This window comes from Saccoglossus kowalevskii, chromosome 1 (assembly GCF_978046115.1).
Source record: "Saccoglossus kowalevskii chromosome 1, keSacKowa6.1, whole genome shotgun sequence".
Taxonomy (NCBI): Eukaryota; Metazoa; Hemichordata; class Enteropneusta; family Harrimaniidae; genus Saccoglossus; species Saccoglossus kowalevskii.
Window position 1 is genome coordinate 41,147,508 of NC_140641.1, and position 18,319 is coordinate 41,165,826.

At 37.8% G+C, this 18,319-nt stretch overlaps 1 protein-coding gene across 1 annotated transcript in view; it reads left to right on the forward strand.

The window, feature by feature from the left end:
* Window positions 1–3,398: 3,398 nt before the first annotated feature.
* The window catches only part of LOC102808273 (sulfotransferase 6B1-like), a 33,242-nt gene continuing 18,321 nt past the window's right edge, over window positions 3,399–18,319 (forward strand). The window contains exons 1-2 of the mRNA XM_085502065.1: window positions 3,399–3,645; window positions 3,905–4,036. Of these exons, the coding sequence (XP_085358191.1) occupies window positions 3,477–3,645; window positions 3,905–4,036 (301 nt within the window). The 5' untranslated portion in view covers window positions 3,399–3,476. The remainder of the gene's footprint in view (window positions 3,646–3,904; window positions 4,037–18,319) is intronic.

Below are 18,319 nucleotides of genomic sequence, written 5' to 3' on the forward strand. Positions count from 1 at the left end.
TATTGTTTGATTGTCAAGATTCACCCAGACATGCACATGCGCATTCCGAAGCATTATGTTCAATACACAAGACAGGTCACGGGCCAGGAGGGCGCCGACCCTGTACGTACACGACACAGGTACAGACACGGCCAGCTGGTGTACAAGCAATAATAACACCAATGAGATTAATTTGACGACAATTACTTTAGAGTGAACGCAATCTTGAAACCGGTCCGACTCTAAAAAATAAACGTTTTGTGTAATGTGTTTTCTACAATTTCTACAAATCAGAGAAAAATATCAAACTTTCACAGTCAAGCGAACAGTTGGGGTAACTTTAAGCCAACTACAAGCAAAATTCGACGACATTCGGTGTTTTCGTACGGAAAAACATCCCTTGCATACGTATCTTATACGTACAGAAGAACAATTTACCGGGTGATTTGAAATCGAAATTATCATTCGAAACTACCACTCGAATGTGTGCTAGGTCATGTGTGGTACGAGGTGTTCTTGTGCAAGGAATTTTTAACACACACAAAAATCATTTTAGTACAAAACGTACGAAACAGAGACAATTTGACTTCGTAATTGATAAATCTACCACACTGTATTGAGTTGTACACTTCGAGAATTTATTTGTGCGTACGAGACACCTTTCACTGTTTTCTTGTTTATAAACGCGACTTAATTATAGTCATTCCGTTATTAGTCCGTTATTCCGTTATCTCAAGCTCAGACTAGTAATACAATATATATATATATATATATATATATATATATATTTATATCTGTTTAATTCGTTTAAAAGAATCCTCTCATTAGTAAATAGCGCCCTCACTCCACAATATTTAGAATGAGTGGATGGTCAAAAGTTTGATGAGTCAGGTGCATCTATTGGCTAAGCTTGTTGTACATAGATGCAAATGAGTATAGGAACCATTAATGCTGTAGGGTGTACTGGGAGGGGTGGAGGATTTCATGTTTGTAATGACTGGTTGTAATGTGGTATCTCGTTGTTTTCAAGATGCAGCCTGATATTTGTTGCTTTCTTGGTTGTTCAATTGTGGCTAAAATTTGTGTGGTGGGTGGGAGATGTGTTTATTGTTTGTTGAGTCATTGTTTAGACACCCTGCAGCTTGAAATGGTATGGCCAAATCCAAATTCGATATGGTGGTGTTGAATATCTGTGCGATATGGCAGTGTCGTCTAGAAACCACGCATCAAAATGATTTCTGTTTATTTATTTACTGTTGTAGACCCTGAGAACTAGCCATTGAATATGGTGTCGGGAATAAATGGTTTTCTGAACAAGCTTTATTAATAATTGCTGGCAATATTCCAGTATGAATTGGGAGCAAACTGTGACACCAAATCTAGTCGTTGTATTGTTATGCCTCTAAAATATTTTTTTTTTAAATAAAATATATTAAATAGAAATATATTATGTGTATTTTTGTATGTGGAAACATGGCTTGCCCACTAATAAATATAAAGAAGTGTGGTCTGCAGTTCTTTTTTTTTTTTTATTTGTAAAAAAAACTTTAGTATAAACAATAAAACACTCACAGTGCAAGGCTAGTTCACCAACATGTCTATTCTCTTGCTTGAGTGTGAAAGTACATGGTTTAGTGACTATCTCTTATATTTTTAAATTTTAGAATTTTTTTTTTATTTGGGAAGGTTCTTCTATAAAAATAGAACAGATATACATATATATATATATATATTAGGCTAGTCTGAGTCTCAAGTTAGAAGTTATAGCGTTGTGTGCAAATATCGTTAGATTCGTGGAAAAACTAATATATTTTCCAATTCTGAGGAATGTGTAGTTGTTTTCATTCAAATGCTATGGTTAGAATGGTTGTAGATTATACAGGCACAAATGTAGTGCAACATGTCAAATGGATTGTAACAAAAATATATTGCAAAACAGTGGTTCCAAGAGAACGCCCCTAGTATGTGAACGGTTTTCCTTTCTGTTTGTATGTATTGAGGTACAGGCGCTTCGCGGTAAAAAAAAAAAAAAAAACAGGTACGTTAGAATTAAAAGCAGGAAAAAATAACAAGCTACTTATCGTAATTTATTATGTGAACAATTCTGAGAAACTAATCTGTGAGTAAAAAGCATGGGTGTCTTGCATATGAAAAGTATGCGGTGAATATGTGAATTAATCAACGATGTAGTGTCATAAATCAGTTCGATATACTGAAACCAAACGCCCTTTACTTTGGCAATAACCTTTTCTTGTTATGATTTGTATATGTATTCACGTCTCGAACGAGGTTAATACTTCTCACTTCCGGTCTGCTTAGACTTAAAATATACTACGAATATTTACTTTTGAGATATAATTTTTGGTATGTGTTGATTCTTGGATATTTCAGCTCTGACATCTTGTACTTCGTTTAGTAATTTGGACTTCCTATATTGCGTAAAATATACCAGTAGTTTCGCGATTTTGACACAGAAATTGTCTGGGATAAAAATGTTAAACAAAATGAATTGTTATACAAAAATTGCAATAACCATATCAGGGATGTTATTCATGAGATTAATAACAAGTGGAATAAGCTAATAAGTATCCGATGTTTCCTTTACAGCTAGATTTCTGTCTCATTTCTAGCATCTCTAGCTACAATAGCGGCATTCACGTTACAGATCTCAGCACATGCCGAGAATCGAGACCGAGTCGGCGTGTGCCGAAAAAAGTCGATCTCGGTCCCAACAGAGAGTCGGGTCGAAATTACACGAACAATATTGTATTGTTGTATGTTGTATTTTTAAATTCAATTTTCCTGAAAAATAAAAAATTGAGCTAATAGTCCGCAATATAAAAAAACACACATGTGCATTGGTTTTTGATGACGCAGTACACACGTAAATGTTTGGGAAGTGCGCATGCTCTGGTCTATGCTTCATAATATCCGCGTAGATAATTTTGTCTTTTTGCTCTGGTGTTTTGATTTTCACGGGATTTAACCCGTTTTAGTTCGAATAAAGGTAATATAAGTCGATCGATAGTTTCTACCGATATCATGCTTGAGTTGTGTGAAGCGGATCGAAATATAATTTCGAAAATCTTGTTATTTTCGGGAAATTTCGATGTCATGGTGTCGACGCTTTCTTACTTTGTGTTATTATATGAGTGGTAGGCGAATGCACCGGCGACTGACTAACTATGCCGATCCTACTTTAGGTCATTTTTATTATCCGAGAAACGTTCCGAGCGCCTGTGGCAAATTCCTCAGGTGCTCGGGCAAATACCCAAAATAACACCCGGCTTTCGCCATTTATACAGTCACGTAATGTTTCATCGAACAAACACACAAACAATCAAGCAAGAGACTGTTTGCAAGTTTAAATAGTTACATATACTGTTTCGCAATGCAACTAAGTCTTCTAATAGAGTGCCCCAAAGGTCATAGTTCATTGTTCGGTATATATAACTAAACATCATACATGTATATACGTGTTGTGTACAGTCAAGATCATGGCAGTGCCGAATATACCCACCACTGGTCCCATTATATTGCACGATACTGAACCTGAAATCGACGGGATACTGTATCCGAAATTTATGCAAGAGAAGGTACTGAGACGAATTAAAGACATTGAAGTCCGTGAAGATGATGTATGGTTACTATCTTACCCTAAAACAGGTAATGTTAAGGTCACCGTAACCATGCTCAATGTCAACTCAATGTGATATCTATAACGCTAAACCAATAATATCATACGACGTTTAAAATGTAATTATAGGTTGTTTGATCTATCAACTGTGACTGTGAAATGTACCAGTGCAAATCGGTTATCCACCCGTACCCGTGAGGGGTGTGCAACATTCACACTATGTAAATACGTGTCATGGTGGCTATTCATCATAGTGAATAGTGTTGTCGACTATTGATTTTAATGTAGGAACCCACTGGATGAAAGGAGTATTGTATCAGATATTCAACCACGACACACCAGAAGGCAGTGGGGACAAAGAGGCAATGTCGCCAGATGATTTTGTGCCATTCCTTGAATTCCCCGATTTTAAGAAACCGGGTGAGTACAGTGATTATTGACGACCTGTGAAGTCGGTAACTGGACACACCATCCCGGTTAAAACACCTCATTGCATATGCAAATAGAAACGTTCGGGTCAGACTGATGGCAAAATATCTGTATAATTATAGAATAGAATAGAATAGCATATTTTATTTGACACAAAATGAAATATATGTCATATAACATCTAAGGTCATCCTATAAAAAAGAACAATGTACAATAAATAAACAGACAGACAGATTGTTGGGATCATCAGTGTCATACATTCTGCCTCAGACTAGTAATACATTAATATTACTAGTCTGAGATTCTGCTGAGTCACTGAATGATTGTTGGGATCATCAGTGTCATACATTCTACCTCAGACTAGTAATACATTAATATTACTAGTTTGAGATTCTGCTGAGTCACTGAATGAGTGTTGGGATCATCAGTGTCATACATTCTACCTCAGACTAGTAATACATTAATATTACTAGTTTGAGATTCTGCTGCATCACTGAATGATTGTTGAGATCATCAGTGTCATACATTCTGCCTCAGACTAGTAATACATTAATATTACTAGTCTGAGATTCTGCTGCATCACTGAATGATTGTTGGGATCATCAGTGTCATACATTCTGCCTCAGACTAGTAATACATTAATATTACTAGTCTGAGATTCTGCTGCATCACTGAATGAGTGTTTGGGTCATCAGTGTCATACATTCTGCCTCAGACTAGTAATACATTAATATTACTAGTTTGAGATTCTGCTGAGTCACTGAATGAGTGTTGGGATCATCAGTGTCATACATTCTGCCTCAGACTAGTAATACATTAATATTACTAGTCTGAGATTCTGCTGAGTCACTGAATGATTGTTGGGATCATCAGTGTCATACATTCTACCTCAGACTAGTAATACATTAATATTACTAGTCTGAGATTCTGCTGCATCACTGAATGATTGTTGGGATCATCAGTGTCATACATTCTGCCTCAGACTAGTAATACATTAATATTACTAGTTTGAGGTTCTGCTGAGGTATGTACGACCTAGAAATAGTGCCGTATGCGAGTACCAAGTTGCGAGTCGCAAGTAGCAAAATATGCCATATGCTAGTGGTAAAAACGGCATATGCGAGTGGTAAAATGTATCGTTTGCTAGTAGCAAAAAAGCCCTATGCGAGGGGTAATATATCCCAGACCATTCGTCCCGGTGTTATCGCTATCGCCACACGAGACTCCAGCTTGTCTCCTATACAATTTTCCTTCCGCCCACTTAATTTTAATATTCATATGACCTTTGCACTGACATCGATAGCCAATCGCATTCGACCGCGGACGTCACTCTAAATAAACAACTGAATAAATTAATATACCATATTTGGAAGATAGCGGGTAAATTCAACGTTGTTGGTGTGTTCCTTCGGGTTCCGAAGTCGCACGAAACGAGTTCATGTTCCGTTATCTTTCGCAAGTAAAACAGGTCGATATGTATTAAACATGGCATTTGTTTTCTTGTTTTAACCCCCTTATTACGCAAGCTTCCGTCGAAGTGGTGTTTTTTTCGACGATTTGTGGCATGTTGCAAAACGAACGAAACATTGCGGCATTCTTAGCGGTGGATAAGGGATCGACTATGTCGTCACATTTATGTCTCGTTTGAAAGAGAATAAACAACCGCTCAGAAAAATATGTTGCTAATATTTAAGTGCGGTGCCTTGAAATCGCCTGCCCGACGTGCAAATTTCAAAAGGATGTTCGATTTGCAATGACGACCGTTCATATGTACTAGGCGACGTTACTAATTACTACTAGGGTCGGTGTTTGCATTAAGAATTATAGAACAAAAGATCAGCAAAGCGGTGCTTTTGTCGGCGATTTTGTCAAAGGGAATATTGATAAAATGTTGCAAAACAGAATCGCGAGTTGGGTGAAAAATTGCGCCGGCGGCATTCTCAGCGATGGCGACACCCGAGAAACACCGTGTCACGGTGCATTCGTGCATCAGTACACCGAAGAAATACATACATATTGTTGCGGACGACTATTGTAGACTGTGTTCGTGTAGTCTTCGAGTTTGTGGACAGTTAAAGTCGTGTGTGAATTTATTCAAGCCAGGAAAAGCAGGAGGGATAACTTATGGAAATCGTCTTTCCAATTTGATCCAGTGCGACGTTGTGAAAGGAGCGACTCTGTCGTCTCATCTATGTCTAGTTTGTAAGAGAAAGATTGATAGCGCAGAAAAATCCGCCAATAATGTAAAACAGTGGCGTGAAATTGTCAGTCATTCTAATATCTCCCAACCTGTGAACGAAAGGGTTAAGCGTGCTGCCTTGAAATCGCCTGCCCGACCACGTTCAAGTTCAAAACGACATTCCATAACTTTCTCACATTCAATTTGCAATGATGACCGCAGTTCAAATGTACTTAGCGACAATTTCCTTAGAAATCATTTTGATTTGATTTATGGATGGCGAGCACCGACACTCCGATCCGATGAACTAATCAAAACTAAAATGGCGCGTGTCACGTGACTTTGTTTACTAAAGATAGCGTGGGCGTTTGATTGACACTCAACTCATTAGTATTCCACCAATCACAGCTACATCTACTTTCTGGATGTGCGCAGTCAAATTGTATAGGAGACAAGCTGGAGTCTCGTGTGGCGATAGCGATAACACCGGGACGAATGGTCTGGGGTAGGGGTAATACAAAGGCTTGTAACGTTTGCTTAAAATATAACAACGTATGTTCAATTGTGTTTTATCACAGTAAAATCAAATATTTACCATGGTTATGAAATGATGTGTACATGGTTGGTTAAGATTGGCATGATGCTGTATCAAAAAGTTCGTTTAGTCGTTTGCATAGAATCGATGTTTGCTCTTCGCGAAATTGCACAGGAAACGTGAAAGCACAATAATTTAATAAACGGCCATGACCAGCCAGCACACTCCGCATAACATGTGAAAATTGTTTTTCTTTCGGTAAAATTAGTATGAACCCGTGGTCAGCGATTAAAGAATCATAGAATTATAATTGTAGTTAGTAAAAACGGGTGCATGTTCACCGAAGGGTCACAGAATTCTTGTGTCACGCGCCGCCGTTTAAATGAAGACAATGGCAGGTTTCAAAAGTAGTCACACCTCGGAGAGGTGTTAAATTTGCCACAACCCAAGTGTTAACGAGCACACAATTCCATAATACATATATGTCCAAGGTCCAAGTAGTCTGGTTAAAACGTGCGTTCCCATTGGTCGACAGAATCAACAGTTTATAGGAGGATTTAGCTGAGGGCCTGTACTTCATTACAAAGCTGTTGAAATACCACGAAATTAACATCACGTTATTCCTAATCAGCAAAAGGAATAAAGTGCATGTTGAGTGATAAGTCCGCATGTTTACGAGACGTCCCTCACACATGGTATGTATTTACACGCAACCCGGATCAAATTTGAAACATATTGAAACAAAGAAGTGTCTGCCGTTGCTTGGTCAGGATAGAGACAATTTTCATGGGTAAATGCTAGTAGAAGACTTAGCCTCAATGCCCCAAATACTTCGACCTAACCACTTTATTTGTACAAGTAGAAAAAGTGTTATGTTTCGTTAAAATAAGCATGGACATGTTAGCATTGAAATAATCATAGAAGTACAGTTATCATCAGTACAAGTAGACTCGCTGAACAGGAACTCACACGCGAACCAATGGCTGGTTTCAAAGCAATTTTGTCTCAGACAAGACATGGACAACAAACTCGCTGTTTTGTTGATTAGGAATAACGTGATGTTAATTTCGTGGTATTTCAACAGCTTTGTAATGAAGTACAGGCCCTCCGCTAAATCCTCCTATAAACTGTTGATTCTGTCGACCAATGGGAACGCACGTTTCAACCAGACTACTCGAACCTTGGACATTTGCGAGACGTAACAACAAAAAACGCAGCCAGTGATACATTTCGAAAATAAAAATACAAAATAAACTCAATCAGAGGCGCCGACCACGCGCGTTGGGAAATAAATAGAACGCGTTCAACTGCGTTGTGACACAGTATCACCAGCCTCTTTCACTCACGCAATATAATTATGCTATTTCCCACCGCACTTATATTTAATACATTGACGAAAAACACCACAAGAAAAATGTCAACTAATAATACGCAATTTTTCAGGCAGTACTAGAAATTATTGCTGATACTAATCATGTTTTGTATTGGAAAGTTGGATACTTGAACGTGAAGTCCCCGGGCATGTAGTAATAATAATAATAACTTTATTGCCTTCGTGTATTTTTTTTTTTACATAGGATAAGTACAGCAAAAAAATAATAACAAGATATATGTGAGAATTGTACAAAAACAATACAAAAGGACTTAACTAGTATTTAAATGTTAAATAAATCTTTGTGTTGTGTAAATATAATTGGCAAGTTCTATAATTATGCCAGGATCTTTGCTTGAGAGTATATATGTGAACTGTATATTTTTATTGTTATTATCTTTTCTAAGGTCTATGTTTCAACGAAACATAACACTTTTTCTACTTGTACAAATAAAGTGGTTAGGTCGAAGTATTTGGGGCATTGAGGCTAATTCTTCTACTAGCATTTACCCATGAAAATTGTCTCTCTATCCTGACCAAGCAACGGCAGACGCTTCTTTGTTTCAATGTTTCAATTCAAATTTGATCCGGGTTGCGTGTAAATACATTCCACATGTGAGGGACGTCTCGTAAACATGCGGACTTATCACTCAACATGCACTTTATTTCTTTATTATAAGTTGTGTTCACGTTACACGAAGTACGGGCTAAGATTTAAGCTGATTTAGGCTTATCTAGCATATTTGCATTTCGGCTAGACCCAATTGCGTCCACGCACAGGGAGGGCCAGTCGTTAGCACGGGCTAAGGGGTGCCATTAGTCGGTGACATTTGGTAAGCCGCTATTTACGAACGAAAAACGGATGACACGCGCGAGGTTCTATTTCTGCTGCTGGCATGTTTCGTTATAATTTTGAAGCGACGTGCACAGGAACGCGAGAGAAGACGGACCCAACTTATTTGGATGCACATAAACAGTATACAACGGTCGTAACAGAATACAGAGTTTTATTAATGCGTGTCGTAGACAGCGAACCAAATTTATTTTGTCTACGATTGGAGCTGCTGTACGCTCTACTACAGTGACCCGATTAGTGTGGAAGCGAGCGCGGAGTAATGACTGGTGGAATAGTGTCGTTATACGAACATGGGACAATTTTCACACCCAAAGGTCGCCGCAGAGAGCGCTTAGCCCTGAGCTAAGCGTTCGCGCATACTTCGTTAGCCCGTGCTAAGGTCTAGACCGCGTCTTAAATTCGGATCAGATTTAACCCGTACTTAGCTAAGCAAACGTGCGTGAACGCTTAGCACGGGCTAAGGAATTTGACCTCTTAGCCCGAGCTAAGGAGCTGTGCGTGAACGCAACTATTTACTATGTATTATGGAATTGTGTGCTAGTTAACACTTGGGTTGTGGCAAATTTAACACCTCTCTGAGGTGTGATTACTTTTGAAACCTGCCATTGTCTTCATTTAAACGGCGGCGCGTGACACAAGAATTCTGTGACCCTTCGGTCATGAAGTTAAAATATTTTAGCTCCATGCTTCGGTGAACATGCACCCGTTTTTACTAACTACAATTATAATTCTATGATTCTTTAATCGCTGACCGTGGGTTCATACTATAAATTTTACCGAAAGAAAAAACAATTTTCACACGTATGCGGAGTGTGCTGGCTGGTCATGGCCGTTTATTAAATTATTGTGCTTTCACGTTTCCTGTGCAATTTCGTGAAGAGCAAACATCGATTCTATGCAAACGACTGAACAAACTTTTTGATTTAAACACTTAAATGAATAATAAACAAAAAGCACTGGAAATAGTAGTTAAAGCTGCTTTTATTTGCGACCTTCGCAATGTAATCCGCGTACACTAGTCGACTGTAATGTTGAGTACAGGGGGGGGGGGGGTGCGCCGGTTGACACATAGGCTAGATCGCACGACACCTATTTTCTACCATTATTTTTATATATGAATCACCCCTATTAAAAGTAAAAACCTTAGCAGCATCTTGCCAATCTTAACCAACCATGTACACATCATTTCATAACCATGGTAAATATTTGATTTTACTGTGATAAAACACAATTGAACGTACGTTGTTATATTATAAGCAAACGCTACAAGCCTTTGTATTACCCCTCGCATAGGGCTTTTTTGCTACTAGCAAACGATATATTTTACCACTCGCATATGCCGTTTTTACCACTAGCATATGGCATATTTTGCTACTTGCGACTCGCAACTTGGTACTCGCATACGGCACTATTTCTAGGTCGTACATACCTGTTCTGCTGAGTCACTGAATGAGTGTTGGGGTCATCAGTGTCATACATTTTACCTCAGACTAGTAATACATTAATATTACTAGTCTGAGATTCTGCTGAGTCACTGAATGAGTGTTGGGGTCATCAGTGTCATGTATTCTGCCTCAGACTAGTAATACATTAATATTACTAGTTTGATATTCTGCTGAGTCACTGAATGAGTGTTGGGGTCATCAGTGTCATGTATTCTGTCTCAGACTAGTAATACATTAATATTACTAGTCTGAGATTCTGCTGCATCACTGAATGATTCTTGGGATCATCAGTCTCATACATTCTGCCTCAGACTAGTAATACATTAATATTACTAGTCTGAGATTCTGCTGAGTCACTGAATGAGTGTTGGGGTCATCAGTGTCATACATTCTACCTCAGACTAGTAATACATTAATATTACTAGTTTGAGATTCTGCTGAGTCACTGAATGAGTGTTTGGGTCATCAGTGTCATACATTCTGCCTCAGACTAGTAATACATTAATATTACAGACTAGTAATACATTAATATTACTAGTCTGAGATTCTGCTGCATCACTGAATGATTGTTGGGATCATCAGTGTCATACATTCTGCCTCAGACTAGTAATACATTAATATTACTAGTTTGAGATTCTGCTGAGTCACTGAATGAGTGTTGGGGTCATCAGTGTCATACATTCTGCCTCAGACTAGTAATACATTAATATTACTAGTTTGAGATTCTGCTGAGTCACTGAATGATTGTTGGGGTCATCTGAGTGTCATACATTCTGCCTCAGACTAGTAATACATTAATATTACTAGTCTGAGATTCTGCTGCATCACTGAATGATTGTTGGGGTCATCAGTGTCATACATTCTGCCTCAGACTAGTAATACATTAATATTACTAGTCTGAGATTCTGCTGCATCACTGAATGATTGTTGGGATCATCAGTGTCATACATTCTGCCTCAGACTAGTAATACATTAATATTACTAGTCTGAGATTCTGCTGAGTCACTGAATGAGTGTTGGGATCATCAGTGTCATACATTCTGCCTCAGACTAGTAATACATTAATATTACTAGTCTGAGATTCTGCTGAGTCACTGAATGAGTGTTGGGATCATCAGTGTCATACATTCTGCCTCAGACTAGTAATACATTAATATTACTAGTCTGAGATTCTGCTGAGTCACTGAATGAGTGTTGGGATCATCAGTGTCATACATTCTGCCTCAGACTAGTAATACATTAATATTACTAGTCTGAGATTCTGCTGAGTCACTGAATGAGTGTTGGGATCATCAGTGTCATACATTCTGCCTCAGACTAGTAATACATTAATATTACTAGTCTGAGATTCTGCTGAGTCACTGAATGAGTGTTGGGATCATCAGTGTCATACATTCTACCTCAGACTAGTAATACATTAATATTACTAGTCTGAGATTCTGCTGAGTCACTGAATGAGTGTTGGGGTCATCAGTGTCATGTATTCTGCCTCAGACTAGTAATACATTAATATTACTAGTCTGAGATTCTGCTGCATCACTGAATGATTGTTGGGGTCATCAGTGTCATACATTCTGCCTCAGACCAGTAATACATTAATATTACTAGTCTGAGATTCTGCTGAGTCACTGAATGAGTGTTGGGGTCGTCAGTGTCATACATTCTACCTCAGACTAGTAATACATTAATATTACTAGTTTGATATACTGCTGAGTCACTGAATGAGTGTTGGGGTCATCAGTGTCATGTATTCTGCCTCAGACTAGTAATACATTAATATTACTAGTCTGATATTCTGCTGCATCACTGAATGATTCTTGGGATCATCAGTCTCATACATTCTGCCTCAGACTAGTAATACATTAATATTACTAGTCTGAGATTCTGCTGAGTCACTGAATGAGTGTTGGGGTCATCAGTGTCATACATTCTACCTCAGACTAGTAATACATTAATATTACTAGTTTGATATTCTGCTGAGTCACTGAATGAGTGTTGGGGTCATCAGTGTCATGTATTATGCCTCAGACTAGTAATACATTAATATTACTAGTCTGAGATTCTGCTGCATCACTGAATGATTCTTGGGATCATCAGTCTCATACATTCTGCCTCAGACTAGTAATACATTAATATTACTAGTTTGAGATTCTGCTGCATCACTGAATGATTGTTGGGATCATCAGTGTCATACATTCTGCCTCAGACTAGTAATACATTAATATTACTAGTTTGAGATTCTGCTGAGTCACTGAATGAGTGTTTGGGTCATCAGTGTCATACATTCTGCCTCAGACTAGTAATACATTAATATTACTAGTTTGAGATTCTGCTGAGTCACTGAATGAGTGTTGGGGTCATCATTGTCATGTATTCTGCCTCAGACTAGTAATACATTAATATTACTAGTTTGAGGTTCTGCTGAGTCACTGAATGAGTGTTGGGGTCATCAGTGTCATACATTCTGCCTCAGACTAGTAATACATTAATATTACTAGTCTGAGATACTGCTGCATCACTGAATGATTGTTGGGATCATCAGTGTCATACATTCTGCCTCAGACTAGTAATACATTAATATTACTAGTTTGAGGTTCTGCTGAGTCACTGAATGATTGTTGGGGTCATCAGTGTCATGTATTCTGCCTCAGACTAGTAATACATTAATATTACTAGTCTGAGATTCTGCTGCATCACTGAATGATTGTTGGGATCATCAGTGTCATACATTCTGCCTAAGACTAGTAATACATTAATATTACTAGTTTGAGATTCTGCTGAGTCACTGAATGATTGTTGGGGTCATCAGTGTCATACATTCTACCTCAGACTAGTAATACATTAATATTACTAGTTTGAGATTCTGCTGAGTCACTGAATGAGTGTTGGGGTCATCAGTGTCATGTATTCTGCCTCAGACTAGTAATACATTAATATTACTAGTCTGAGATTCTGCTGCATCACTGAATGATTGTTGGGATCATCAGTGTCATACATTCTGCCTAAGACTAGTAATACATTAATATTACTAGTCTGAGATTCTGCTGCATCACTGAATGATTGTTGGGATCATCAGTGTCATACATTCTGCCTCAGACTAGTAATACATTAATATTACTAGTTTGAGGTTCTGCTGAGTCACTGAATGATTGTTGGGGTCATCAGTGTCATGTATTCTGCCTCAGACTAGTAATACATTAATATTACTAGTCTGAGATTCTGCTGCATCACTGAATGATTGTTGGGATCATCAGTGTCATACATTCTGCCTAAGACTAGTAATACATTAATATTACTAGTTTGAGATTCTGCTGAGTCACTGAATGATTGTTGGGGTCATCAGTGTCATACATTCTACCTCAGACTAGTATTACATTAATATTACTAGTTTGAGATTCTGCTGAGTCACTGAATGAGTGTTGGGGTCATCAGTGTCATGTATTCTGCCTCAGACTAGTAATACATTAATATTACTAGTCTGAGATTCTGCTGCATCACTGAATGATTGTTGGGATCATCAGTGTCATACATTCTGCCTAAGACTAGTAATACATTAATATTACTAGTCTGAGATTCTGCTGAGTCACTGAATGATTGTTGGGATCATCAGTGTCATACATTCTGCCTCAGACTAGTAATACATTAATATTACTAGTTTGAGATTCTGCTGAGTCACTGAATGATTGTTGGGATCATCAGTGTCATACATTCTATCTCAGACTAGTAATACATTAATATTACTAGTTTGAGTTTCTGCTGAGTCACTGAATGAGTGTTGGGGTCATCAGTGTCATGTATTCTGCCTCAGACTAGTAATACATTAATATTACTAGTCTGAGATTCTGCTGCATCACTGAATGATTGTTGGGATCATCAGTGTCATACATTCTGCCTAAGACTAGTAATACATTAATATTACTAGTCTGAGATTCTGCTGAGTCACTGAATGATTGTTGGGATCATCAGTGTCATACATTCTGCCTAAGACTAGTAATACATTAATATTACTAGTCTGAGATTCTGCTGAGTCACTGAATGATTGTTGGGATCACCAGTGTCATACATTCTGCCTCAGACTAGTAATACATTAATATTACTAGTCTGAGATTCTGCTGCATCACTGAATGAGTGTTTGGGTCATCAGTGTCATACATTCTGCCTCAGACTAGTAATACAATAATATTACTAGTCTGAGATTCTGCTGAGTCACTGAATGAGTGTTGGGGTCATCAGTGTCATGTATTCTGCCTCAGACTAGTAATACATTAATATTACTAGTCTGAGATTCTGCTGCATCACTGAATGATTGTTGGGGTCATCAGTGTCATACATTCTGCCTCAGACTAGTAATACATTAATATTACAGACTAGTAATACATTAATATTACTAGTCTGAGATTCTGCTGCATCACTGAATGATTGTTGGGATCATCAGTGTCATACATTCTGCCTCAGACTAGTAATACATTAATATTACTAGTTTGAGATTCTGCTGAGTCACTGAATGAGTGTTGGGGTCATCATTGTCATGTATTCTGCCTCAGACTAGTAATACATTAATATTACTAGTTTGAGGTTCTGCTGAGTCACTGAATGAGTGTTGGGGTCATCAGTGTCATACATTCTGCCTCAGACTAGTAATACATTAATATTACTAGTCTGAGATACTGCTGCATCACTGAATGATTGTTGGGATCATCAGTGTCATACATTCTGCCTCAGACTAGTAATACATTAATATTACTAGTTTGAGGTTCTGCTGAGTCACTGAATGATTGTTGGGGTCATCAGTGTCATGTATTCTGCCTCAGACTAGTAATACATTAATATTACTAGTCTGAGATTCTGCTGCATCACTGAATGATTGTTGGGATCATCAGTGTCATACATTCTGCCTAAGACTAGTAATACATTAATATTACTAGTTTGAGATTCTGCTGAGTCACTGAATGATTGTTGGGGTCATCAGTGTCATACATTCTACCTCAGACTAGTAATACATTAATATTACTAGTTTGAGATTCTGCTGAGTCACTGAATGAGTGTTGGGGTCATCAGTGTCATGTATTCTGCCTCAGACTAGTAATACATTAATATTACTAGTCTGAGATTCTGCTGCATCACTGAATGATTGTTGGGATCATCAGTGTCATACATTCTGCCTAAGACTAGTAATACATTAATATTACTAGTCTGAGATTCTGCTGCATCACTGAATGATTGTTGGGATCATCAGTGTCATACATTCTGCCTCAGACTAGTAATACATTAATATTACTAGTTTGAGGTTCTGCTGAGTCACTGAATGATTGTTGGGGTCATCAGTGTCATGTATTCTGCCTCAGACTAGTAATACATTAATATTACTAGTCTGAGATTCTGCTGCATCACTGAATGATTGTTGGGATCATCAGTGTCATACATTCTGCCTAAGACTAGTAATACATTAATATTACTAGTTTGAGATTCTGCTGAGTCACTGAATGATTGTTGGGGTCATCAGTGTCATACATTCTACCTCAGACTAGTATTACATTAATATTACTAGTTTGAGATTCTGCTGAGTCACTGAATGAGTGTTGGGTCATCAGTGTCATGTATTCTGCCTCAGACTAGTAATACATTAATATTACTAGTCTGAGATTCTGCTGCATCACTGAATGATTGTTGGGATCATCAGTGTCATACATTCTGCCTAAGACTAGTAATACATTAATATTACTAGTCTGAGATTCTGCTGAGTCACTGAATGATTGTTGGGATCATCAGTGTCATACATTCTGCCTCAGACTAGTAATACATTAATATTACTAGTTTGAGATTCTGCTGAGTCACTGAATGATTGTTGGGATCATCAGTGTCATACATTCTATCTCAGACTAGTAATACATTAATATTACTAGTTTGAGTTTCTGCTGAGTCACTGAATGAGTGTTTGTGTCATCAGTGTCATACATTCTGCCTCAGACTAGTAATACATTAATATTACTAGTCTGAGATTCTGCTGCATCACTGAATGAGTGTTGGGGTCATCAGTGTCATACATTCTGCCTCAGACTAGTAATACATTAATATTACTAGTCTGAGATTCTGCTGAGTCACTGAATGATTGTTGGGGTCATCAGTGTCATACATTCTGCCTCAGACTAGTAATACATTAATATTACTAGTCTGAGATTCTGCTGCATCACTGAATGAGTGTTGGGGTCATCAGTGTCATACATTCTGCCTCAGACTAGTAATACATTAATATTACTAGTCTGAGATTCTGCTGAGTCACTGAATGATTGTTGGGGTCATCAGTGTCATACATTCTGCCTCAGACTAGTAATACATTAATATTACTAGTCTGAGATTCTGCTGCATCACTGAATGATTGTTGGGATCATCAGTGTCATACATTCTGCCTCAGACTAGTAATACATTAATATTACTAGTTTGAGATTCTGCTGAGTCACTGAATGATTGTTGGGGTCATCAGTTTCATACATTCTGCCTCAGACTAGTAATACATTAATATTACTAATCTGAGATTCTGCTGAGTCACTGAATGATTGTTGGGATCATCAGTGTCATACATTCTGCCTCAGACTAGTAATACATTAATATTACTAGTCTGAGATTCTGCTGCATCACTGAATGATTGTTGGGATCATCAGTGTCATACATTTTGCCTATGACTAGTAATACATTAATATTACAAGTCTGAGATTCTGCTGCATCACCGAATGATTGTTGGGATCATCAGTGTCATACATTCTGCCTCAGACTAGTAATACATTAATATTACTAGTCTGAGATTCTGCTGCATCACTGAATGATTGTTGGGATCATCAGTGTCATACATTTTGCCTAAGACTAGTAATACATTAATATTACAAGTCTGAGATTCTGCTGCATCACCGAATGATTGTTGGGATCATCAGTGTCATACATTCTGCCTCAGACTAGTAATACATTAATATTACTAGTCTGAGATTCTGCTGAGTCACTGAATGAGTGTTGGGATCATCAGTGTCATACATTCTGCCTCAGACTAGTAATACATTAATATTACTAGTCTGAGATTCTGCTGAGTCACTGAATGAGTGTTGGGATCATCAGTGTCATACATTCTGCCTCAGACTAGTAATACATTAATATTACTAGTCTGAGATTCTGCTGAGTCACTGAATGAGTGTTGGGATCATCAGTGTCATACATTCTGCCTCAGACTAGTAATACATTAATATTACTAGTCTGAGATTCTGCTGAGTCACTGAATGAGTGTTGGGATCATCAGTGTCATACATTCTGCCTCAGACTAGTAATACATTAATATTACTAGTCTGAGATTCTGCTGAGTCACTGAATGAGTGTTGGGATCATCAGTGTCATACATTCTACCTCAGACTAGTAATACATTAATATTACTAGTATGAGATTCTGCTGAGTCACTGAATGAGTGTTGGGGTCATCAGTGTCATGTATTCTGCCTCAGACTAGTAATACATTAATATTACTAGTCTGAGATTCTGCTGCATCACTGAATGATTGTTGGGGTCATCAGTGTCATACATTCTGCCTCAGACCAGTAATACATTAATATTACTAGTCTGAGATTCTGCTGAGTCACTGAATGAGTGTTGGGGTCGTCAGTGTCATACATTCTACCTCAGACTAGTAATACATTAATATTACTAGTTTGATATACTGCTGAGTCACTGAATGAGTGTTGGGGTCATCAGTGTCATGTATTCTGCCTCAGACTAGTAATACATTAATATTACTAGTCTGATATTCTGCTGCATCACTGAATGATTCTTGGGATCATCAGTCTCATACATTCTGCCTCAGACTAGTAATACATTAATATTACTAGTCTGAGATTCTGCTGAGTCACTGAAT